At 52.9% G+C, this 24,181-nt stretch overlaps 10 protein-coding genes across 10 annotated transcripts; 3 read left to right on the top strand and 7 right to left on the bottom strand.

Annotated features, from left to right (window-relative positions):
• Positions 1–476: 476 nt before the first annotated feature.
• Positions 477–2,318, bottom strand: SNOG_00826 (hypothetical protein; the record flags this gene model as incomplete). The annotated part of the gene is made up of 3 exons (XM_001791446.1): positions 477–994; positions 1,066–1,126; positions 1,335–2,318. The coding sequence occupies 3 exons, from the start codon at positions 2,316–2,318 to the stop codon at positions 477–479; spliced, it is 1,563 nt and encodes a 520-aa protein (XP_001791498.1).
• An 820-nt stretch (positions 2,319–3,138) lies between these two features.
• Positions 3,139–6,046, top strand: SNOG_00828 (hypothetical protein; the record flags this gene model as incomplete). Its single annotated transcript, XM_001791447.1, has 4 exons — positions 3,139–4,223; positions 4,377–5,035; positions 5,302–5,505; positions 5,563–6,046. 4 exons carry the CDS (start codon positions 3,139–3,141, stop codon positions 5,973–5,975), a joined length of 2,361 nt encoding a protein of 786 aa, XP_001791499.1. The 3' UTR covers positions 5,976–6,046.
• A 196-nt stretch (positions 6,047–6,242) lies between these two features.
• Positions 6,243–8,794, bottom strand: SNOG_00829 (hypothetical protein; the record flags this gene model as incomplete). The annotated part of the gene is given in 6 exon segments (XM_001791448.1): positions 6,243–6,881; positions 6,942–7,019; positions 7,039–7,368; positions 7,435–7,562; positions 7,611–8,328; positions 8,672–8,794. 6 exon segments carry the CDS (start codon positions 8,792–8,794, stop codon positions 6,243–6,245), a joined length of 2,016 nt encoding a protein of 671 aa, XP_001791500.1.
• Positions 8,795–10,357: 1,563 nt separating this feature from the next.
• On the bottom strand, positions 10,358–11,718 carry SNOG_00830 (hypothetical protein). The gene is made up of 3 exons (XM_001791449.1): positions 11,500–11,718; positions 10,997–11,423; positions 10,358–10,857 (listed from the first exon to the last, which is right to left on the bottom strand). Exons 1-3 carry the CDS (start codon positions 11,571–11,573, stop codon positions 10,477–10,479), a joined length of 882 nt encoding a protein of 293 aa, XP_001791501.1. The 5' UTR covers positions 11,574–11,718; the 3' UTR covers positions 10,358–10,476.
• A 1,119-nt stretch (positions 11,719–12,837) lies between these two features.
• SNOG_00831 (hypothetical protein) lies at positions 12,838–14,859 on the bottom strand (the record flags this gene model as incomplete). The annotated part of the gene is made up of 1 exon (XM_001791450.1): positions 12,838–14,859. One exon carries the CDS (start codon positions 14,857–14,859, stop codon positions 12,838–12,840), a length of 2,022 nt encoding a protein of 673 aa, XP_001791502.1.
• Positions 14,860–15,443: 584 nt separating this feature from the next.
• On the bottom strand, positions 15,444–16,363 carry SNOG_00832 (hypothetical protein; the record flags this gene model as incomplete). Its single annotated transcript, XM_001791451.1, has 1 exon — positions 15,444–16,363. The coding sequence occupies one exon, from the start codon at positions 16,361–16,363 to the stop codon at positions 15,491–15,493; it is 873 nt and encodes a 290-aa protein (XP_001791503.1). The 3' UTR covers positions 15,444–15,490.
• A 768-nt stretch (positions 16,364–17,131) lies between these two features.
• Positions 17,132–20,851, top strand: SNOG_00833 (hypothetical protein; the record flags this gene model as incomplete). The annotated part of the gene is made up of 3 exons (XM_001791452.1): positions 17,132–17,450; positions 17,474–17,544; positions 17,588–20,851. 3 exons carry the CDS (start codon positions 17,132–17,134, stop codon positions 20,849–20,851), a joined length of 3,654 nt encoding a protein of 1,217 aa, XP_001791504.1.
• A 223-nt stretch (positions 20,852–21,074) lies between these two features.
• Positions 21,075–21,369, top strand: SNOG_00834 (hypothetical protein; the record flags this gene model as incomplete). The annotated part of the gene is made up of 2 exons (XM_001791453.1): positions 21,075–21,116; positions 21,214–21,369. 2 exons carry the CDS (start codon positions 21,075–21,077, stop codon positions 21,367–21,369), a joined length of 198 nt encoding a protein of 65 aa, XP_001791505.1.
• A 16-nt stretch (positions 21,370–21,385) lies between these two features.
• On the bottom strand, positions 21,386–21,955 carry SNOG_00835 (hypothetical protein; the record flags this gene model as incomplete). Its single annotated transcript, XM_001791454.1, has 1 exon — positions 21,386–21,955. The coding sequence occupies one exon, from the start codon at positions 21,953–21,955 to the stop codon at positions 21,386–21,388; it is 570 nt and encodes a 189-aa protein (XP_001791506.1).
• A 667-nt stretch (positions 21,956–22,622) lies between these two features.
• SNOG_00836 (hypothetical protein) lies at positions 22,623–24,034 on the bottom strand (the record flags this gene model as incomplete). The annotated part of the gene is made up of 4 exons (XM_001791455.1): positions 22,623–22,861; positions 22,911–23,530; positions 23,581–23,848; positions 23,902–24,034. 4 exons carry the CDS (start codon positions 24,032–24,034, stop codon positions 22,623–22,625), a joined length of 1,260 nt encoding a protein of 419 aa, XP_001791507.1.
• Positions 24,035–24,181: the final 147 nt, after the last annotated feature.

Below are 24,181 nucleotides of genomic sequence, written 5' to 3' on the forward strand. Positions count from 1 at the left end.
GAATTAAAAATTGGCTTCTTCCCTCACCAGTATAGAAGTGACTCGATACAGGGTATTCAGACGACCTGTAGACACACGGATTACTCGCGGAGACCGTCGCTGCAATGGATCCGCAGATGCTGGTATGCGTGGGTCGATGAGAGGTACCTCTCGCCGACGACTCTGGAACACGCTCGCGTTTCGTAATTTGGCGTCGCGAGTCTCTTGAGCGGGTTCTAGGGAGCGACTCTCATCGATAGCTTCTTTGCGAGCTTCCTCGACAGCCAGCTGTGCGACCCACGGGCGAGCGAAGTGGTCTAGCTCTTCCTTCGCGGCTGCTCCGCACTGTGAGGGTACCACCACCTACGACGCAGTGTAAAATTCGCAAGGCCTGACGAGAAGCCGCTCACTTCGAGCCTCCAGCTCAGGTGCTGTAAACAAAGTCGTCGCGTCGCTTCGTTCCATGTCCTACGTTCCGACTCAGACCTTCTCCTCAATCACCACGAATTCGTATAAAAGTCCCGATCATGCAACCTCCCCTCCTCAATCCCCACCAACACGCTCTTCACCCACGGCGGCTGTCTCGCAGCCCCACGCTCCCCACCTATCGGACACGTGATGAATCCCCGATCTTCTGCGAGCTTGCCGACTTCCTGGACAATCTTCAACTGCTGGGTGCCCTGCGCTTGCAGCCTCTCGCGACGCTCTTGCATCTTCTGCTCGAGCCAGGATGTTGCTTCTTCGATGCCTCGGGATGCGAGACGCTGAAAGGAGGCGAGGAAGCGGTTTATGATGTCGAAGAGGAGCCGGTAGAGGAGTTCTGTGGCGATGGCGGTGCCGGTTTGGTGGGTGAATAGCCGGCTGGAGATGAGTGATGTTGGGGATGGCTTCGTTGTCAGTGAAGTTGAAGGGCCAGGGCGGTAGAGGACGAGTGATGAAGATGCCGTCATGTTGCTGGTCTTTTGTGCGTTGGGTTGTTCGTAGGACCACAGTATTCGAAATGTGAACAGCGGAACTGCATTGTAAACACCGGGTTATTAAGGCCCCTTATATTCATCACAACGGGTTCCGTGATGTCCATCGTACGTTTGATGTCGGTCGTTGCTGCGGCCGACTTACCAATCAGCATCTGCAGGAATGCAGATCGCTGGACGCCTCATCGGTTGCACAGAGACCGACAGCGAGCGGCTGTGCGCAAGGCTGAACGTGTATCCTGGATAGCCTCAGGGATGTTGTGTACATGGAATCGCTATTTGTTGAGTCACGGAAGGTATCTAGGATGATGTATGAGATGCAGAAAGGTTGCGAATGTGGTCTGCCAAATAGTATAAATTCATGTACTAATCCTACGCTACTGGGAACTCTAGGTCAACAACCCAGGGTGCGTTCTCCAGCAAGCCCTTCTCTCCCTCCATCGCCGCGTTCACACACAGCGTTTGCTTGCTGGAGCGAAGGTCCTCAAGCGAGCCGGGAGGAATGCTCGCGAATCCCTTCTTCTTGGCCTGATTCTTTCCAACCCATTCTTTCTGAAGCGGGTTTATGGAATCGGCCTCCCCACCAATCTTGACTTTTGTGTCAAACGCTAGTCTCTGGGCCCCATAGCCCTTGTGAACATGTCCAAAGCAATGCAGCTTTGGCTGGACCCGCTCTATAGCCCGGCGCAGATGCTCACATCCTGCGCTGCTACCATCGGGAGTCGAGTCTAAAATATATTTGGGCGGCCCGTGAGTCATGACTATGTCGACGTTTTCTGGGATAGTCGACATTTCGGTACCGACATTTTTTGCCCACGAATGCGAAAATTCAGCGGGGTTGTATCGGTCTTCGCCGGTGGGGTATTGGAAGGCTGAAGCACCGTACTTGGGCGTGAAGGGAGATGCATAAATGGTGAAGGAGGCGCCCGAGGAGAGAGTGAAGGGGTGTGTGCCTTCTTCGAGAAAGGTGATACCATTCTTGCTAGCCACTGAGGAGGAGGTATGGCTGGTGAGCTTCAGAGTCTTTTCGAGGTCTTCAGCTGATCCACCTTCAGCCAGATAGTAGTCTTTGTCCATGGAAATCTCGTGATTTCCTGCTATTACAAGCTTGAGCTCAGCTTCAATGCTGCCCAGTGCTTGGAGCGCTTTTTCGATGCTCTCGGGTGAACCATCTTCGGTAATGTCGCCGCAGTGAAGGAGGACATCGCATTTTGGAAGCGAAGATGGCAATTCGCATCCATGCGTGTCGGAGAGGACCAGGAAGCGGACATTGGCAGAGCCTGCAGGGCTTCCTACACAACTACGCTTGCTAGAGTGTGATGCTGGGGAGGTAGAGCGGGACCGCTTCAAAGCAGAGGCAGACATAATGGATAGTATAATGTAGCTGTACGACAATATGTGTGAGATATGTGTTGTACAAGGAATTGCTGGACACGGAGGAAAAGAGGGAAAAAATGGTTTATAAAGCATCCTCCTTGTACAACTCGGTAGAACCTATCGCAAGGCTACCAATTCTTCGACAGCGGCAAATATGATAATTCCCGAAGCCCTCTACACACGTACCATGAAAAGCATCGTAAATTTTTGCATACGAGAATGCCAACTTTGAGGGAATGGATATATCCAGGAGTCGGAATGCTTTTTAGTAGTCTCTTACGCGTCTTGCTGGTAGCGGAAGTCTCTGAATTTTCAGAAATTGTATGTCTTTCCAGTCTATCCGCGAGCTATACTGCAATGCATGACCGTGGAGTTTTGAGCGTACTGTATAACTTCAGCAGGAACTATGGAAAATTGCAGTCGGTTATGGAGAATTGAGGAGGGACATTGGCCGGACTATTGGAAGGAGACATGCAAGACTGACTATACATATCTAGAGACACCCGCGCGTGGACATATTCATAGCCACGCATATTCATTCTATTATTAGTTTGTTAGTAGAACGATATCAATAAATCTCATGTCCTCTCGTGCACCGGTCTCGGATGCTCAAATACGAGATTGAGTATGATCCGGTGGAGCTTTGGGAGATGCTGCTAGGCGAGCTAAAGGTGCGTCAGCACGTGTTTTCGCGTTCGCATAAAAATCCCCGCGCGGTCCTTTGGCACCCCACTCCCCAACCAAGCTATGCATCTATTAACAGCAACGTCTCGACCACCACCCGTCTTTGACATCTTGGCCAATCGAGATGTCATTGTTCGGTGGTGATGCTGGCGCACAGCCTTCGGATTCTTCGTTTGACTCCGAAGCTGAGCAATCGCAGGATTCTAGTACGCGACCCTCACCCTCTCCAGAGCGGGAACCTACTCCACAAGATGCGCCAAATACGGAAGACCTCTACGCCGAGCTCGAAGCCGACTTTGCGTCTCAGTCCGAGTCCGAGAGCGAGTCGGACGAGCCGACACGTCCCAACCGATTTCAAGGACCGCGCTACACATGGAGGAAATACACGGCTGCAGATCGCGAGATCGCTGAGTCGCTCGACCAGACACAGAACCAGGACCTCGCTGCACATCTGTACAACGCCCATGCTCTCAAGAAACGTGTCAGACGGCCACCACAGGAGCTGGCAGGCCTGAGCAGCTGGCAGAACAACGAGCATTGGCTGAAAAAGGGAGATGAGCTGCAGTATGCCGATATTCCGGGAGAGATGCAGACAAACCTGGTGCCATCTAAGGATTGGACAGCATGGCCTTTGCCTCCGCCAGAAACACGCAAGCCTCATGGAGAGTCCGGACGTGGAACGATTAGTAGCTGGCCGGATGACTGGACGATTGGCAATGCAGATGAGCAGGACATCGGAGAGGAGTTGCGCGATGAGATGCTCGCTACAATCTTGCGACAGGCAAAAGAACGCTGGCGCGCAAGGGAGACAGCAGATGCATCTGTCCGCGAGCTTGATCGTACAGCACGTTCGCGAAGCAGGTCACGCTCAAAAAGTATCAAATCAGCAAGATCACATCGTTCCATGTCAAGAGCGGATACGGACGCAAATGACGACGATCTCGGAACCGAAGACGGGGAAGCACAAGAAGACGAGCAAGAGAAATTTGGTCATATCTTAGGCAAAAGGCGAGGCAGGGTGGCCCAGCGCGTAACTCACGTCACGCCCACATTCCTCGCAGATGATGCGAAAGCACGCAGGATTCTGGACCCGATGATCAACTCAATCCTGACAAAGGCAGACGATCTCGCACTTGCCATTCGCCGCACTCGACTTAATCATTTCGGGCGCAAGGACTACACTGATAGGTCCTCCCAAAGCGACTGGACGTCTGGCATGGAATCTAGTCGACCGACACCGAAACGCACATCAAGGACCCAGTCAGGGAGCAGGCCTGGTAGCAGAAACAGTTCTCGACCTGCTTCTCGTGCATCATCGGTTCGATCTCGCCATGGGGCGATGAAAGCTGGTCGGCGGCTTAGGAACAACTCCTCCGATAGCGGCACAGACTCTGATAGTGACGTGGTCATGGATGATGCAAAGGCCGAGCCCTTGTCGAAGAAACGCAGTAGGCCCGGAAGCACGGCAGACGAACGAAGCCCCTCGGCCACCCGTGACGAGACGGGGAGAGCTGGGCTCATCGATTGGAGTGAAGTGCTTGGTCTTGCGGCAGTCAAAGGCTGGGACGAACGAGTGATTGCCCGGGCTACTCAGCGTTGTGCAACTCTTTTCGGCGAGAGCATGTCCTTCATACCTTTGGACGAAAACCGTGCCGCAATGCCTGTTTCCGAGCCAGTGCAGTACACACCATCCACCATACCGGCTCCAAACATGACGGCTAGCAGACCGGTACCAAAGCGTCCCCTATTCCCAATTGGTACCTGGCGCTGTCCTCATGTTGGCTGCTACGGTCACGAGAAAGATTTCGAAAGTCCACATCGCGTAGTAGAACACTGCAAAAGAGTTCATGGCTACGACCCAAGGACCAACGACTCGGACAACGAAGACAGGGCAGTCGGCGGCGTGCACATCGATGGTTTCTTACAGCCGATTGTTGCACAGCGTGGTTGGCTAGAGCGAGGGAAGTCGAGAGCTGGCAGGGAGAAGAAGAGGCAGAAGATTGCGCAAGTTGATGGTGCAAGTGAGGATGTTGCAGTCACTATCGAGTCTGACTAGAACTGCAGCCAAATCGCTTAGCCGTATTTCGTCACAGGAAGCATTTATACCCATATGCGTCCAAGCATGATGCTTCTTACAATATACAAATAGACTTCACAATATCCTTGCTGCTCTTAGTGATCTGACTACAGTACATACTAAACTTACCCTTCAGCCGGCAACTTTACGCGAGCCCCGCGCATCATCCACATCCCGCATCATCATTCTCCAAACATTCACACCTGGCAGCAAACCCGCCATTGCGCCCTCTCCAAGCCCCCAAAATGGCCACAATTCGGCCCATGAGGCCAAACGACCTCCTCCGCATCTCCTGCACCAACCTCGACCACCTGACCGAAACCTACAACATCGGCTTCTACATGGAATACCTGACAAAATGGCCCGAGCTATGCCAAGTCATCGAGGGCATCGACGGCAACATTGAGGGCTACAGTACGCCGCACATACTGCACGAAGAATTGCGAAGAGAACTAATGCAATACAAAACAGTCCTAGGCAAACTTGAATCCTCCCCTTACGCCGCGCCCATAACGCCCTACTCCCCGGCCACCACCGGCCGCAAATACCCAAACTACCTGCCCTGGCACGGGCACATCACCGCGCTGACCGTGGCGCCCAGCGCGCGCCGCCTCGGGCATGCGACGGCGCTGTCGAGCGCGCTGGAGCGCAGCAGCGATGCGGCGAATGCGTGGTTCGTCGACCTGTTTGTGCGCGCGAGCAATGAGATTGCAAAGGAGCTGTATAGGAAGATGGGGTACAGTGTGTATCGGCGCGTCAAGGATTACTACAATGATGGCGAGGATGCGTTTGATATGCGGAAGCCGCTTGGGAGGGATAAGGAGAGGGGGACGGTCAGGGAGAACGGGGAGGATGTGGCGGTTTCGCCGGATGATGTTTGGTGAAGATGGTTCAAGAATATGCGTGGTTTATGCAACGATGGAGATGGGCTAATGCGGAATACGAGAAGTATGTCAAGTTCAGGATGTGAAAGTGTGTATATATGCTAATTACGGCCGTGTAGAGATAATCATGCTATGTACTAGAAACGACGGGCGCTATGCTACTGGGTATCAGCAAATCAATCGGACATGAGAAAGAAACACCACCACCCGAAATCCAACCGAATACGCCCTTCAAACTCTAAACATTACTCGGACCCCTCCGCGTCCTCATATGTCGAACGTGTCGGTGCTTCCGTTGTGTCCACCATTCATATAGTTCCGGAGCGACGCACTCGGCGACCGCATTGCGCGCTGATCATGCATCGACGCATTGCTGCGCGGGCTCTGCGGCTGGCGAAGCGTATCGACAGCGACATGTCGCACAGCCCCTGGGCCATACATCTCTCCGCGCGAAGCCGCTCGCGACACATACCCGCCTCCGTATTCCTGGTCGTCGTATTCATCGTATCTGTTTGCGCCGCCGCCACCCCTTCCGTTGCGCACGTCGCTCGCAATTGGCGGCGCCTGGCGGAAGCGGCGCGAGGGGGCCATGTGTCTGTCCTCGTCGACGAGGACGACCATCCACACGCCGACCGAGCCTGATGAGCCGAGGAGGGGTGTGCAGTGGATCCAGCGCGGCCGGCCTTCTTCGTACGACTCCTCGAGGTTCGGGACCGCGCGAGACAGCCAGCGGATCTTTGCAGTCACACCGCGCGTGCCGTCGGCCAGGGCGTTGCCGACCGAGGCGCGCACTCGGGTACTACCACCGATGCGGTCGAGGAAAGGCGATTGCAGGATTCCTGGGACGCGCAGTGACGGGGAGGAGAAGAGGATTCGAAGGGAAGGCGCGGGGCGGACGAGGAGATACTAGTCAATCAAATCAGCACTGTCCCAAACGCACGACGACTTCTGCGCAGAGAAACTCACATGTTTGTACGGTCCACTCAACTTCCCATCCGCATTCGGGTTCGATTTCTGGCCCGTCTCTACGTGGTCAAAGGTGCTCTGATCCTGAATCACGCACCCTCGGCCGGCTCTGGATCGTGCTGTTGTCGTCCTGTTCCTGCACAACCTCTCTGTGCATGTTACCACCGTGCTTGCGCACAATGTCTAGCTCAGTGTTGTTGAACATCTTGCTGAGCTCCTGGAACTCGTCTTTGGGCTCCTCATGCGTTTCTCCACTCTGCTGCTGCTCGCGCATGCGCTGGAAGGCCTCGAGTTCGGTGCCATCCTTGACCAAGCCCGAGACGTCAATCTGCGCGCCGATGAAGTAGCGCAGAGTGCCGCGCGAGTCGAAAAGGGGTGCTGTCATCAGAAGGTTCATGAATGGGGAGCCATCGCGGCGGCTGTCCGCCTGTTAGATGTTGCTGGGTACCGCATGGTGGGATATCCTTACTAGTTCAAAAACACCTCACTGTGCTCCCTGCCACGAAGTGATCATCTCCTTGAAGCGAGCAACACTGGACTTGTTCGTCTTCGGGCCCTGAAGGAAACGGCAGTTTCGGCCAATTGCGTAGCCGACGCCATACTGTGTAGTGCGGTGGAATTCTGCAAAGCGTCAGCCATGTCTCACGTTTCAATGCCTGAGTTACAAACCTTCCGAAGCAAAGATGATTGGGTTGTCTGTCCTTGAGGGATCCGTCAAGCAGAAGACTTCCGCCAATCCCTCGCTGGCTTCCCGCAGCATCGGAGGCAGGTTGCCAGTGACCCGTTTCGCTATGCTGACGCTTGCGACTTGGGTGAAGACATGTGTGATAAAAGCTGGCAGGTCGTCCCTGACCAAGACGTCGAAAGCCTTGTTTGCTTTCTCCTCCAAGACCGCATTGACCGTGGCCCTTGCTGGGGTGTCTGTGAACTCGAGCTTCTCAATCGGTTCCAGAGCTTCTGCCACAGCATTGGCGTAATTGATAGCCCGTAGAGCCTTCAGCGCATCGAGGTAGTAGATGAGGATCGGTATCGACTGCGGCCGTGTGGTGCTGAGGAAAGATGTGAAGCGGAGTAATGAAGGAGTATCGTTGAAAATGGCCTGCAAATGCTGCTTGGAGAACAAGCGTTCTGACTCGTCTTCTAGTGAGGCTTGCTTCTTCTCATTCTCAACTGGGGCAACGAGATCGAAGGACCCAGGATCGTCCTCCAGCAATGGCGAGAGGCGATCGTCATCATCGAGAACTTTCTGCTGCAGCGGCCCAAGTTGCTGAGTTGCAATTGACGGAGCCGAGGATTCGTACGATATGACAGAGTCGGCGGAACTGCGAATTACGGTTGGCTCTGGGTTGCGCAACGATGTCATGGGCCTTTGGCCATTGTGGTTGTTCTGTGACGAGGGGGTCCTTGACTGAACCCGCACTGGGTATTGCTGGGGTTCGGGTGTTTGGGGCATGATCATTGATGAGGCGTCTGCACTGATGCGCCGTTGCATGGACAGACGTTTCTTATTAGCAGATGGGGTGTTGGAACTTTCAACCGTTAGACAAAGGAATGCTTGGGTATGGAGTCATGACCTACCTGGTCCTTGAAGGTATATGAATGCCACGTCTGGTGAAGTCCGGTGGTGCTGGTGCTACTCTACTATCTTGCTCGTCGTCCGAAAGCCAACGGTCGTGTTGCTCTTGACTTGCTTTTTGACTAGGCGGCGGCGTGAGAGGCGGGCTCTGCACTTTATCATATCCGTCGTAGATTGCTCCAAGGTCCAACACCAGTGGTTCGTTGACAGCGCCAGCATCCGCATTGGCGGTGGCGCTATCGTCTGCATAGGCATGGTGCTCACTTGCGATCCCCATTCTGGCTGAACTGGTAGCTCCACTGGGGGTCGAAGGCGAATAATTGTGCATAGATTTTATGACACGCGCTGATCTTTTCTTGAATTTGAACATGAGTACGAATAGTCAAGGGTGCCTGGGCGCACTACGGATGGAAGGAGTGGTGTGTGCCCGGGGATCGAGGAGATATTGGAGGCGTGTGGAAGCGAAGACTTTGGAATGAATGATGACGATGATCCCGAATTAAGACAGACGTACCAAGATGTTTCGACCAACGCTGACACGTTCTGGCAGGTAGCGCGGCGTGAAACTAATGCTACAAGAGGTAACGTTTGTCTGCACCCCTAGCCTCGCCGAAAATCCTTTGAAGGCGAGCTGCAAGACTGACAGGTTCTGCCTCGCTAGACAGAAGCAGCCGATATATCGGCAATCGCGGTCTGAAGAGTTGCACGATGAGATTCGATCCAGCGATCGGTGCTAAACGAAGCCAAATACTGCGGTTCGGGAAGACCGCTCGCTTGGCTAAAAACACAAATCAGCTTCGAAGGACAGGGAATGCTGGTGGAGATGAGGCCGTAGACACTCAGCTCAGGTCGGCAGCAGATTTCGAAGGTGTAGGCTCCCAAAGTCTATTATCCTGATGTTGAGTTTCACGGAAATCAGGAGGTTGGCGTGGAATTCGACCCCAGGATGTCTCAGACGTGTCCCGCTTATTGCGACTCAAGAAGTCGTGCCCACTGTCAACTGCACGCGAGCGGTACCTGACAAGCTTGTCCGTGTCATCCCTGTGGGGATCAGGCGATAAACAAAGTGCGCCGGTATACATGCCCGAGACAGCACGTTCCCGAGACAGACGCTCCCGAAGAGGGAATGTGGAGTCCCAGAAAGGAATGGAGGAATTCGTAGAGCGCGATGAGACTTTAACATCGTGCACTGGAACGCTTCCTAACCAGTCGCTTCTTGAATCGCTCAGCGTGTGCGCTGGTCAGTGGGCATGCCCTGGCAGAAATAAAGTTCAGTAAAGGGTTTTGTAGCAGTCCCACAGTGCGTGCTGCATGTCTTTGAATCATGGTAGGCACCACGACACAAGCGTCAACTGCGTGTGTGACATGTGCTGTAAAGTGTGGAGAAGGATCACACCCAGTGAGCCACTCACCACCACAAGCGACAGCGAGCTGTCAGAAGGGTCAAATACCGCGGTCATTGATAGACGTTGCATTAGTGAGATTGTCGGCTACTTCGGGCTGACATGCAGCTTGAGCTTAGTGTTGAACACCATGCCTTGCGTGCCGCATGCCAGCGTTGAATTGCTGAATTGCTTTTTGCTTAAACTTCGATAATACATCGGCTTACTAGCTTGTAAAGGGTGTTCATCCTTCGGGCGTTACTCGACAGAGACCTGCATCGCGGAACGTTGCTAGTCAGCCGGAACGCAAGCTGCCGACCAATGCTGATGGCGTTGATCGATCTGGCGAAAGTTAAACGTCCACCTGCCGCGCTAACATTACCCGAGCGATCTCACCGGCGCCAGACAGGTTTGGCATTTTGTCTGTTCTGGGCTGATCTCGATGTCTGACGTACAGACGCGTTCCCATCAAGGCCCAGCGTCCTTGTATGGCATGGTAAATTTGCTCTAGCTACATCATTGGGACCCATAATATGCGACCGGAGTCAGGCTTCGGGACCTGCCGGTATGCCATGACCTAGTGTGCGCGAACTGGTTCATTCGATACAAGTCGTTCCCGCTCAGGTACCCATGTGTGGTCGTCGCCCATCTCGTCATCGAGTGTTTGCTTTTCAGCATTTCGATACCAGACGTAGTGTTGAAGGAAAAATATGATGTCAAAGACGATAGTGATGTTGCCCAGACCAAACTTGACAGGGTTTGCAGTTATGCCAGTCCAATCGTTCTGCAAGGCAGAGTCAATGATCAGCTGTGCTAGCGATAACCAGCCCCCGGCGAAGTCAAGCAGCATCGGGTATATGCTCCAACCGACAGTAGACTTGCGCTTATAGTTCACCCACGCCTGCGGGATGTACTTGAGGAGCACAGTCGTAAGCTTGACGTACCCTAGAGCATAAATCTGACCGGATGTTAGCACGCTTCTGTCCTAGGGTTGCATTCACCCCTGATTTTGAGCCGTGAGATGAGGCATGGGCGTGCTTCACGGGCACCTTACGCGAGCGTCTCTGTCTTCACACAGTGATTTGGCGGGTACTCACCACATCGATCCAAGCCCAGTCGCTCGCATCATAGCCACGATTCCTGCCCACAAAGACAGCCATGAATGTCACAAGCACCACTCCCGCCACAAGTCCCCAAAATATGCCTAGTACCGCCTGACTGAGTCTCTGTGTGCGGCCTACCGCAAAGCCCCATATCTGCGGAAAGAACTGCGAATATATGACAGCACACATGACCGCGCCATGAGCTGCGAACAGGAAGTCGTTGAATCGCACCGTCGTCTCCGGCGCTTCGGGATGTCGGTATGCATACTGCGAGCGTATCGTAGGCGACCAAATGAAGCAGGCTGTAGAGATGGTATAACACCAAAAGCCTAGGATGTTGAGGGTTGGGAAGTCGAAGGAGAGGCCGATGGTGGACTGGCGAAGGTAGTTGGAGATGGGTTGTGGGTAGAACGATGCGCTCCTGAATTTAGAAGTCAGCTTGCTTGAACCGAGCGAACATGGAGAAGGCGCCATGTAGCCAGGGAGCAGTCACGTACCAGCATAAGAAGTAAAGCCACCCAAGCACTCGAGATATCGCTTTCGCGAACGCTTCATATTCATTGTTTGTCATTCTTAGCTGTGGGATTCATGTGCTTATCGGACTCGAAAACAACGCTGGCGACACCATAGGCTTGCGGAGAACGGCCTGGGCAAGATCACGAGAGCGCAACCTGTGCACTAGAAGTCGGTATCATGGTGCAAGAGTGTGTGGTGACTCTGGTGGTGGACGCGTGCTCCATAGTTGCGATAGCACGCGATAAGGCGCATGCGCACGCAAGGATGCCACAATGTGGCTCATGGACGCTCGTGCTCCCGCAACATGACATGTTTTCCGCTTCCGGCTGTAAACGCCCGGTGCCGAAACCCTCTCAACGTTCGTTATTCTTTCTGTTCAAGGCGTTCGGTCCGTCTATATGTTTTTACACAAGCAATCCTTACAGTAATTTGTGCAGAGTGCTGTTGTTACAGGTACACTAGGGAGCAACTAGAAACAGCTCATCGCAACCCAACCAGTCCGACATTTCCTTAGACTTGCCCATACAATCACGATCCAGTCCTAGAAGAAAGAATCCCTGTCTACACTTACCTAAGCATTTGTAATATTTGAAGCAGTTATCGACGCCCTGCAAGGCTGCCCGAGGACCCGCTTAAACTTCTCAAAAGAGACAGCAACGGGGTGGAGTGTTCAGTCGGCCCGCTACCAAGTCAACTCGGAACATTTTTAACATCAGTGGGACCCGGAGAGACTTGCGGGGGGGTTGCAGCTTCCATGGGTGCTTTGTGAGCTGCTTTGGATCATTAGATCATAAGGATTCCACCCTGGCCGACAACAGTGGAGACGTCTGGGATAGAGATGGACTGACTCGAGTTTAAAATGACAGTCTGCCTGATGCTGAAAGTGTCGGTGAGAGGCAGGCCTAGCCTTCATGCTGTAGGTCGAAATCTATCAACTGCTAGTGTACGCTCATAAACTCGACTATGTATACTGCACACTGCATACATTCTGTGAAGAAATTTCAGTACCCGAATGCGAGGAGGTATGCAAAATCATTAAGCCTCTCAAGCTTCTCCACTATGTCCACAATTCAAAGCTTGGATTACAGCTCCATTCGATCATCGATATTGGCTCTGAAGCTAGAAGTGCATTTCGGGATGCCTCGCATGCATGTTGATTTTCGGGATTGCCTGAAGAGAGCGTACAGGGTCAGCTATTGTTTCTGGTCCGTACATTGCGATCTCTGATCTATGACTTTCGCCGATTTCAAGGCTCTCAAGCTTCATTTCGCTCGTAATGTAAATCTTTCAGTCTGCCAGTTCTGAGCCCGCTTTGAGTCTCATACTGAAACGCCTCCGTCCAGCCCTTCCTGATCGACAACCATATCCAGGATAGTTCTTATTCCCTCCAACGACAGCGCAGTCTTCTCCTCCACCGCAATGGAAACCGCACAAGCCATGGCATTCTTGATCTGCCGACCATTGAGCTTAATACTTGCCAGCTGTATGATATCATTGTCCTTGATATCCTCCTTGGAGAGATCAGCGGGTACATTTTCCAAGCAGTTCTTCCAAATTGTCGAGCGAGACGATACGGACAGATCGGCGTAGTGTAACTTGAAGTGTATGCGGCTGTCGAACGCAGCGTCAATAGTGCGCTTTCGATTCGTGGTCATGATCAAAACACCTTGGAAGTACTCGAGGCGACGCAGGAAAACGCTGACCATGGCGTTTCGCTCCAAGTCAAGACCGTCCCGCTCTTGAAGGAAGACGTCTGCTTCATCGATGAGCAAAACGCAGCCCCATTGCCTTGTCACTTCCAGCACCATGTCTAGCTTCTTCTCCACGTCGTGTACTTGTGTGCCTAGCTCGCCCGCGGAGAGCATGTAAAGTGGGCGCTTCGTGACCTCCGCGATGACCTCAGCTGTCAGAGTCTTGCCGACGCCTGGACTACCGCTCAAGAGTCCCACGAGACCCTTGCCCTTACCACTGACCACATCATCAAAAGTCTCGGCTCCGTTACGATGCGATTTGACTAGGGTATGGATTAGGTTGCGCTTGCGGGTATCCATGACCAGTTTCGAGAAGGCGTCTAGATTCCATACGATCGGCTCGAGGTGGCTGATAGCGAAGAGGCACCATTTCTTTTGACGGAAACCGAAGCCACCGATGTAGTGGTTGCAGTACAGCAGGTCCTCGTCTTGAATGCTTGAGGCTTCAAGTGCCGTGTCAACTGTCGGTTTGAGAAGATCCGTGTACTCGTTCTGTTGGTACAGAGTCGGGGAGTCAAGCATTATGCGACCAGAGACATGGAAGACGACTTTTTTATACTCATCTTGTACGACCACATCCCTATTCTCAGCCACTGCTGCGCCAGAGTACTCCTGGTACGTTCCTCGAGGAGCTCCGAGAAGCTCAATGTATCGTTGGCCGCGCTTCGTGAGTTCTGCGCGTAGAGTGTTTTTCGTAGGCAGACGATCCAGAGGAACAACAGACAGATTGGGCACCTTTTTCGCGCCCTCGAATTGACCGATCTGGAGTGTCTTTTGGACCCAGCCAAGCTTCTCTCCATCATGTGAGATGTACCTGAGATCTAGCGAGTAAAATCTCGCACCACTGGGTAGTTGACCATATTCGCCCTTCTGTAACTTACAGACCTGCTCTTCTCGAAGTAGGTTGCTTTTGGTGTGAACAGTGGTGTTCGGAGGGAACAAGGCCCAGAGCAGGTCAAACGTAATCTCGTCGTGCTCTGACAGCGACGTCAGACTAGCTTGTGTGGATGTATAGTCTTCGGATATGTACTGCAGAGCCACACCGAGCTCATCTACCAGCGTCTTACTCGGGGTAGGTTTTGACTCTTCTGCCTTGACACGGTCCACAAGTCCCTCTCGAGCGTGAAAAAGGAGCTCTGGGCTGATAATGGGTGGTGTTTCGTTAAGTTGAAGGCCCTCAACGCCTTCGAATATATCGGCAAGAGCTTCTTTGAGTACTGTTGATCGTATGTCGATTTCGGTGCCCGTTGGGAATCCCTTGTCGCATATAATCCGCCGTACCTTGAGTACGACATAGGAGATTTGCCCTGGCTTCTCGACCTCAACATTTGACTTTGGAGTGGGGACAAAGTAGACCTGTCGCTTCTTCTTGGAGTAAAGTTGATCTAGTCGTTGGATTCGTTCCTTGTTTTGGTCATCGCTCTTGGATTTGCCCTTGCCCTTGCCATTCCCGCCTCTTCCCTTGCCTTGAAGTTGTGGCTTTTCGCTGCTTGTGCCGTTCGCTCCAGCTGAGGCTACGTCTTTCCCTGTTGAAGGTGTGTTAATGCCCTCCTCTGGGCTCTCAGAACGGTTACTGAGCTTGACCGCCATAATGATTTAGCCTTATTTTTCGAGGTAAGGGTGACTACATATGCTAAAAAGCTGTAAAATCCTTCTAAACAAGAGGAGCTTTGATTTGTACTCTAGACCACGAAGGAGAGAAGTTGCTGTGATGGAGTCTGACAGAGCTTCCTATTAGACGTCTTAAGTGCTCCTGCTCAAGAGCTGAGCCAGAGCGCTAAGTAGATGACTGAAATGGCACTCGGGGGCTGAGTAAGGCGTACCACTGCGTGTAGTTCCTGCACAATTCTGTAGATAGACCGCCATCTAGGCAGCAAGCCACTTTGTTTGACCTATCGTGGCGCAGTCTTTGCTCAGGCAAGGGCGGGATCATCCGAAGTGCAGGGCTGAAGGGCTGTAGGTCGCCCTTTTCAGCGAATGAATCATTATTGCGCATGGATTGATGCACTAACAATTATGGGTTGATGAGCTGGCATGATGTTGAAGGTGAGGTGGAGTAAGCACAGCGTTCAGTGGCTTCCCCATTCGGGTGGAAGCGCTTTGTTAATGCATCACTCGCTGCTCAAGCAGTCCATTGCCCAACAATACGCGCAGCCGCGCAGCCGACAGTACTTGAAGTGTTCCAGATTTTCATTTCTTGGCCATTGCATACATTTGCATCCTACATCTTATCTGCCATGCCCGCTGAACCCATCCATTCAATGTACTGCTCAATGTCCTTTTGCATAGCGTTGGTAGCATTGACAAGTAGCCCTGTAATGGGCGTCCTGCCGGCCTCGTTCTTCATGATGTCGATAAAGCTATTGTTGAACGCATCGTTAATGTTGACCTTGGCAATGCCGCAGTCGATGCACTCCCTCAGGAGCTTCTCCTGGAACCACTCCTTGCCCGCACCATGTAGCACCAAGTTCACCCTATCGCCGACTTTAGCATGTATCCGCTTCAATCGCGCGTAGTCCAGTTGAGGCCCTTGTGGTCCATAATTTCCATGCACATTGCCAAAAGCCGGCGCTAGCCAGTTAATGCCGGTTGCAACGAAGTCTTCTGCTTGCTCGGGTGTCGTGAGGATGGCTTCTAGTCCTGCAATATCTGCTACGCCGTCCTCGCCACCATCTATGCGTCCTGGCTCGGCTTCTGTCACAATTCCGCGCTCATTGCAGTACTTGACCAGCTCTTGTGTCTTCTCCAAGTTGTCGTCGTAGTGACTCATGTCGACCATGATGCCATCGAGACCCTTCTCGTATCCTGCAGCTCGTTTGACAATATCAGGCGTTTGTGCGTGGTCCATGTGTAATGCGACCGGGACTGATGCGTTGTCGGCAGCTTCGCGCGCCGCATGGATGAGGATGCCGTCGGCGAATTCGATGGCCCATGGGAAGAGCTGAATGATCAAGGGCGCGCGTTTGGCTTCGGCGGCACGGACTGATGCAAGAATACCTTCGACGTTGTAGCAGCATGTTGCGCATACTGCGTAGCCGTTTGCTGCGGCATGCTTGACGAGCTTTACAGCTTTGTTTTGCGAGAGGTGAGCCATTGTGATGTAGGGTCGTGCTGTCTGAAGTGATGTCGAGAGAAAAACAAGTATCTAATAGCTTCAGAAGTCCAGACACCGGTTCAATACTACGCCGAATTCTCAAGAGCCCACCTTCCCGACAGCTTTCCGATGTTCCGCATGATGCAAGTGGGGTACTATCGGCATCTGCTTTGGGGAAGTGTTTAGCCAACCACCGGCTAATCACGCAGCTTTAAAATGTTTCGAGGCACTTGACTCCAAGGTTTCCGGCATCTGGGCATCTCGTCTTACCCGAACGAGTGTTGCCGCGGCCTCTGAGCATTCGCCAGTCGTCGATACCGAAGGAGGACCAGAGTAAAGAGCTTCTACCACTAGCGTGTATGCGACGAAGTAGTCAACGGAACTACTGCCATGGTACATGAAAGCAGCAAAATGTCCTGTTATTGGCTCTCGTTGCATCCACCGATTCGCAGTTGGCGTGCATAGTTGTGTAGAACAAGAAAGGTCTACAATTCGACCAAACCACGACTACGGGTGTCGCAAAAAGATGTCACAATGAAAACCATCAGTTCTGTTTGACATGGTGAAAAGGACTTTTATATTTCAACTCTCTTCAGCGTGAGGTGACATGGGTTGGATTACATCATCTCCGACTAGCGCGACTTGACGCGTCGCCGTGTCGCGTTCCTCCCCCGGATTAATTAGCGGACGGTTCAGGTACGCAGCGTTCACTCTTCTCACTACCATTGCTATACCTCCACACCTCTCTCCTTCCTATCAATTACAGTCATGGTGCGTGGTGTTGAAGGCAACGAAATGTCCACGCCTCGCCCCTCACAAAAGAAGTCGCAGCCACCGTCCGGCTCACAGTCAGGGAAGAACCAGAAGTCGATTCTGGGCTTCTTCCAGAAGAAGTCGACCAATTCGCCCAGTCCTGCGCCATCCACGCCAACCACAGTCAAGAAGACACCAGTCTCTACCCTATCCAAGACTGCCTTCAACAGACCTCCCGCGTCCATCACGCCCATCCCCAGCAGTGACGCGCCTGTGCCATCCAGTCCGATACGGCAGGAGCAAGACACACCCCAGGGAAGGAACAAAGAGAATGGTCCGTATCCACTCTCTTCACAGTCTTCAAAGCTGAGACTAACCACATCTCGTCAGAAGTTGCAGGCGTTGCATTCAGTAGTCCCTCGCGCAAGGTACGTACATGTAGATATTGTAGGACGACGTTTCAGCTTACAGGCTATGCAGGCCCGGAAAAGTGTAAACTATGCCGAATCAGACGACGACGAAGACGAGGATGACGTGCTTGGCCCAATTGCCAACAACTCCAGGGGCAGAGCCACCAAGCGTATGAGGGTCAGCGTGCAAGAAGATTCAGACGATGAATTTGGCTTGGATGCTGCAACGCAACAGGCCATGATCGACGATGATGTCGACGACTTTATCGTACCGGACGACTCCGACGACGAGGTCGTCTCGAAGAAGCGCAAACGACCATCATCGACAAAGCCAACCATCAAGTCCGCGCCCCCATCTTCCCCGCCAGTCATACACTTCAAGGAGGAAACGGAAGAAGATGTGGTAATGTCAGGCACATCAACCGCCCAGAAGTGGACATACAACGCCGAGAACCCCATGGTCTATGTGCCGCGCCCATGCCAAGACTCGAAGAAGGACGTGAACAAGAGGAAAGAGAGGCCGTCTGCTTCCGAGCCCGAGAAGAGATACCCGTGGCTAGCAAACATGGAAGACGCAGATCGCCATCCCTCTGACCATCCCGACTATGACCCGCGCACGCTCTACATCCCTCCAGGCGCAATGAATGCTTTTTCGCCATTCGAGAAGCAATACTGGGAGATCAAGAGCAAGTTCTGGGATACCATTGTCTTCTTCAAGAAGGGCAAATTCTATGAGCTCTATGAGAAAGATGCCTCCATCGGCCACCAACTGTTCGACCTCAAGCTGACGGATCGAGTCAACATGAGAATGGTTGGAGTGCCAGAAGCTTCCTTGGACATGTGGGCGACTCAATTCGTCGCGGCTGGCCATAAGGTCGCAAGGGTTGACCAAATGGAGTCGGCCTTGGCGAAGGAGATGCGTGAACGTGACGACAAGAAGTCTACCACAAAGAAGGCAGACAAAGTTATCCGAAGAGAACTGGCTGCCGTACTGACTGCGGGTACGCTTGTCGACACTGGCATGCTTCAGAGTGACATGTCAACCTACTGCATGGCCATCAAGGAGATTGAGAGAGACAACCTTCCTGCATTCGGAGTCGCATTCGTCGACTCTGCAACGGCACAGTTCCAGCTCTGCGAAATTGCAGACGATATCGACATGACGAAGTTTGAGACACTTATCGCGCAGATGAGGCCGGGTGAGCTGCTCATTGAGAAGTCATGCATTTCGGCGAAAGCACTGCGCATCTTGAAGAACAATACAGCCCCAAGCACTATCTGGAATTACTTGAAGCCAAGCAAGGAGTTCTGGCCCGCAGACATCACGATTCGCGAAATCGACTCAAACAATTACTTCGAATCGCCGACAGAGGATAACGTCGAAGCCTGGCCACCCGTGTTACGAGAAGCGAGAGAGCAGGATTTGGTCATGTCAGCTTTTGGCGCGCTCCTGCAGTACCTTCGCACCCTGAAGATCGAGCGCGATCTCGTTACGTGCGGCAATTTCCAATGGTATGACCCGATCCGCAAATCTACTACTCTAGTCCTAGACGGCCAGAGCTTGATCAACCTTGAAATATTCGCCAATAGCTTTGACGGGTCTGCCGAGGGCACACTTTTCGCAATGCTGAATCGATGCATCACCCCATTTGGCAAGCGACTACTTCGACAGTGGGTATGCCACCCACTAGCAGACGCACAGAAGATCAATGCTCGCCTTGATGCTGTGGATGCACTCAACGCAGACTCCACCATCATGGACAACTTCAGTGCCTCGCTCAGCAAACTACCTGATCTAGAGCGACTCATCTCACGTGTCCATGCCAACCGCTGCAAAGCTCAGGACTTCCTGAAGGTACTTGAAGGATTCGAGCAGATTGAGTATACCGTCAGTCTTTTGAAGCAGTTCAGCGAAGGTGAAGGTGTCATTGGACAACTCATCACTTCCATGCCAGACCTTGCTTCTGCACTGGAGCCTTGGAAATCTGCCTTTGATCGCGACCTAGCGAAGAAGGAAGGCATTCTTGTTCCCGAGCCTGGTGTCGAAGAAGACTTCGATAATAGCCAACAGGAGATTGACGAGTGCAAAGCAAACCTGGACCAGCTTCTCAAGAAGGCACGCAAAGAGCTCGGGAACAACGGGATCGTCTTCAAAGACATCGGCAAAGAAGTCTACCAACTGGAGGTCCCAAAGAAGGTTAAGGTGCCCAACACATGGGATCAGATGTCAGCTACAGCTAAAGTTTCACGGTACTATACTCCTGAACTGCGGAAGCTTGTCCGAGCTCTTCAGGAGGCCGAAGAGACTCATGGTCAAATCGTACGCGAAGTAGCATCGCGGTTCTGCGTTCGCTTTGACGAAAACTACAAGACCTGGCTTGCTGCCGTCAAGATCATTGCTCAGCTCGATTGCTTGATCAGTCTTGCTAAGGCGTCATCCTCACTCGGAGAACCTAGCTGTCGTCCAGTGTTCTCGGAAGGCAAACGCACCGTTGTTGAGTTCGAAGAGCTACGCCACCCGTGCATGCTCAACACTGTGGACGACTTCATCCCCAACGACATCAGGCTTGGTGGAGATGAATCAAACATCAGCTTGCTCACCGGTGCCAATGCGGCTGGAAAATCCACCATCCTTCGCATGACATGTATCGCAGTCATTATGGCGCAGGTTGGCTGCTACCTGCCCTGCACATCTGCAAAGCTCACACCGGTGGACCGCATAATGTCGCGTCTCGGTGCCAACGACAACATCTTTGCAGCCCAGTCTACATTCTTCGTCGAACTCTCCGAGACCCAAAAGATTCTTTCGGAAGCTACACCTCGTTCTCTCGTTATTCTTGATGAACTTGGCCGTGGTACATCCTCCTATGACGGCGTCGCGGTCGCGCAAGCTGTGCTCCACGACATAGCATCTCGTGTGGGCTGTGTAGGCTTCTTCGCTACACATTACCGTTCCCTCGCCAAGGAATTCGAGTTCCATCCTGAGGTTCAAAACAAGCGAATGCGTATCCATGTGGACGAGTCCTCCAAGTCCATTACCTTCTTGTACAAGCTTGAAGAGGGCGTTGCAGAGGGCAGCTTTGGTATGCACTGCGCTGCAATGTGCGGAATTCCAAGCAAGATTATCGACAACGCTGAGAAGGCTGCTCGCGAGTGGGAGCACACATCCCGACTGGGTGAACGGATGGAGGTCAATCGTGATGAAGGAGGTGTGTACGTACCTCTTGGTGTGCAGAGCGACGTTGCTTGGGCTCTCAGAGAGGGCCTTGAAGGCGTAGGCGACAGGGCCTTGGATGTACTGAGAGAGGCTATTGCGGCTCTCTGAGACGTCAGTCAAGCTTGGGGAGGACAAACAAGTGCACGGCCAATGTTTCGTTTCAAAAGCCTAGTGCAGATATAGGGTCGGGGTTACTGTGGGACATTCACTATCAATGTATTTCTACCAGGGATATTAGGGGTTGATCTTACGGAACCGGCGTACAAGCGCGCGTCGCTGCAGAAATATCTGGTAATTAGCGAACCGCATACTTCATTTCACACATTTTACAATGCAATCCTTGTCTATGGAGCTTTTTCAATGTTCGTATTCTGTATGAACGTGATCGAGGACCCGAAAGTAGAAAGCCATTTAACGCCTATCAGAGTCGCACATAGGACCATGCTCAACTATACTCTTGGCCAATGCAGCGCAAAGACAAGACAAGAAAAGCGTCCTTCGGCGCACCACCCGATCAGCGCCCAAGTACACTCCTCAATGCCTCTCCCAACCCAGGCACCCTGACCGACCTCGCCGCCCTCCTGCGTCTTCCCGCCTTACTCGTCATCGCCCTGCCACCAGATTAGGTCCATACCATCGCACTCAAAACGACTGTTCGAACTCAGCCTGCGCCGCACCCTGCAGCTGACCATAGAAGTCGTTCGCGCTCTGATTGAGATCCGCCAACTCCTCCTTCTTGACCTTGGGTGCAAAGTCCTCGTCATCCTCATCCTCGTCGTCCTTGCGGGTCTTCTTGGCCGAGGAGGTCTTCTTCGCGCGCTTGGTGGGCGACTCGTCGTCAGCGGCGGCGGTGGAGGTGCCGCGCTTCTTGGGGGTTGCGGACGCCTTGGGACGGCCTGCACCTGCGCCTTTCTTGGGGGTTGCGGGACCGTCGGCGGCGAGGCCTTCGCCTAGCAGCTTGATCTTGCGCTTGATGTTACCGAAGGTGACGGCGGCGGAGCCGGGGGTGTAGCCGGTGAGGGAGGCGAGTTTATTCATGTCGATCTGGAGTGGGTTAGTATGCGTGTGGGAGAGGAAGAGGGGCGTGGGTGCGAGTCGAGTCGACGTGGAGGTGCGAGGTGGAGAGATACTGACCTTGGGCTGCTGCTCCATGCACTGCCAGGCGAGAGCGAGGACTTCCATCTCACGGGCGGAGAAGGTGATGGCAGACATCGTGTAGTGGATGTGGTGGTGTTTGAGACGTGGATGTAGTGTACGGGTGGAGGAGGTAGAAAGGTTGAAGTGTTTTGCTATAGTGCAGGTGTTGTGATTGAGCGATGCAGGAAGACAGCTGAAAAGTTGAGGTAAGTATCTCCTATATGCCCCTCAACAGCTAGCGAAACTGCGGTGAAGTGTAAGTGAAATTGCGCTTATTGAAAGCTTTGTGCTGCAGGTAAGACACAAGAGGTGAAGGTTAAGACGGCCACAAGAGCGGCTTCTCCCCTACTTTTATGTAGTTAATGGGTGAGTGACTATTGATAGTGGCCCCAGTGAAAGGCCTCAGAGCGGTCGGCAGTGCCACATGCTATCACGATGAGTAGTGAGTGGCACATGCGGGATTTTTGCTTGGAGTAGACATCCAGTGGCGGCGGAGAGTTGGTGTGCGTCAGTTGCAAATATCGAGATGAGATCTTGGCGCCCCATTGATGTAAACATGTCTAAATGGCCATCCCAGCAATCCGTGTGTGTCGTGCGGCAGTACATCCAAAGATAGAGCAATGCATGGCAGTCACGAGCATATCAGCTAGATTGCTTGGATGAGCTTCGACGATGCTGGGGAGTGGTATAATAGTGGTTCATACATAAGTTCTTAAGAACTTAACGATGTCTTGTCATGCGCTCATATCCGCGTGACCTCCTTTCCTTGCAATTCCGGCCGCTCGACCTCGAGTTCATCCCTCAACGCGGCGTACATAGAGTCGCCAAGGATGATGGATAGACCTAAGCTCCAGACCAAAGTGATAGCGTAGAAGAAGTTGGCGTTGCCCGAGCCCGCATACACCCACAGGTGGTAGAATGCGGGCCCTAGGACCGATGCATACAAAATGGCAGCCGATGCCATGAAGGTGTATCGCATCACTGCAATGTATTAGTCTCAGATGCGGCAGGACATGTGGTGGGTACTCACAAGGAAACAGATGCCTGAATAAAGGCACAAGGGAAAGGTACAGAGCAGCGTCTGCTATGCTGGGATATGGAGTGAAAATGGCGAATACGCCGGTCAGAGTGCAGGCGACAAATAGTGGCTGCTTGTGAAGACGAATGGTCAGGCCTGGCATGTACGAAGCAGCGTGTAACCAAAAGACGCCCAAGAAGAACTCGCGGAACGAATCAAACATCTCAATGAAAAAGTACCACCACAGACCCACGTTTGGCGTAAGATCCGGAAGCAGAAGCCTGACGCCATAGGTAGCACCCAAAAAGTCCCATGAGCCCGTCACGAAAGCAGATGCTGACAGCAGTGCGCCAATAGCAACAACCAAGCCGACAGCATGCGCAGCTGTGAAAGTCCAAAAATCGGGCGTCGTCTTGGTTTTCATGGCGCGTGCATCATAGAGAAGAAGCAAAAGAGGTGGGAATAAAAGTATTGGGTGCATAGACAGGTATGCAGCAAAGGACAAGGCAAGTATGAAGGTGCTGCTGGCTCCTTGGGAGGCTTTGGCGATGGCAGTCAAGATGAACAGGTTCGAGAAGGCCGAGGTCGAGCGCGCCAGGCACGTGGCAATGGTGAAGGGATTGAAAAGGAAGCTGTCCAGAGTCAGTATAAGGACGTGATGTGGGTGCAGTGCTCCACCTACCCTGCTGTAATGGCTAGGCTGCTCCATCTTAGGTTTTTCCGTGATGATGTGAACAGCCGAGTTGCGACATTCTGGCCACTGTTTGCAATCTGCCCGATGGCATATGCACTCAAGAGGTCTACCACGATATAAAGGACGTCCGTAGCGATGGGATAGTCGGTGGGACTGGGGAGAAGCGCGAAGAGTGGCAGAAGGAGGGGTGCTTGGTGGTATATGCCGCCATCGTACGGAGAGACGTTGTGGGTGTATAGAAAGACGCCTTCTTGTACTGTAGAATTGTCAGTATATATTTCTTCTTCCACATGCATTGGTAATGCGTACATCTCTTGAAGCTGGTGACGGGTGTGGACACTTCAACACGGCCACCTAGAAGGCCGGGCAACGCGGGAAAGACAGTAGAAAGCAGCAGGCGTACTGCTGCGGCAGCTCCAAACAGAAGCAACTCGTCGGACATGATTGGATCCAATGTTATCGAGGCATTGGCGCCATGACGAGCATCGCATCTCTGGCATCGCGGAGCTCTGGTGAACATGGACCCCTGTCTAGCCGGACGCGCTAACGCCGGCAGCTCCTCGGCTGGCGGCCGCCGCATCTCGAACTT

The sequence above is a fragment of the Parastagonospora nodorum genome (genome assembly GCF_000146915.1).
Source record: "Parastagonospora nodorum SN15 chromosome Unknown scaffold_1, whole genome shotgun sequence".
NCBI classification, from domain to species: Eukaryota; Fungi; Ascomycota; class Dothideomycetes; order Pleosporales; family Phaeosphaeriaceae; genus Parastagonospora; species Parastagonospora nodorum.

Bases quoted from the DNA above. Each gene is read 5' to 3' on its own strand.
- SNOG_00830 (XM_001791449.1), bottom strand. From the start codon at position 11,573: ATGACAAACAATGAATATGAAGCGTTCGCGAAAGCGATATCTCGAGTG. The intron at 11,424-11,499 runs GTACGTGACTGC...TTCTAAATTCAG, and splicing joins TGGCTTTACTTCTTATGCTG to GAGCGCATCGTTCTACCCAC. The intron at 10,858-10,996 runs GTGAGTACCCGC...ACATCCGGTCAG, and splicing joins ACTGGGCTTGGATCGATGTG to ATTTATGCTCTAGGGTACGT.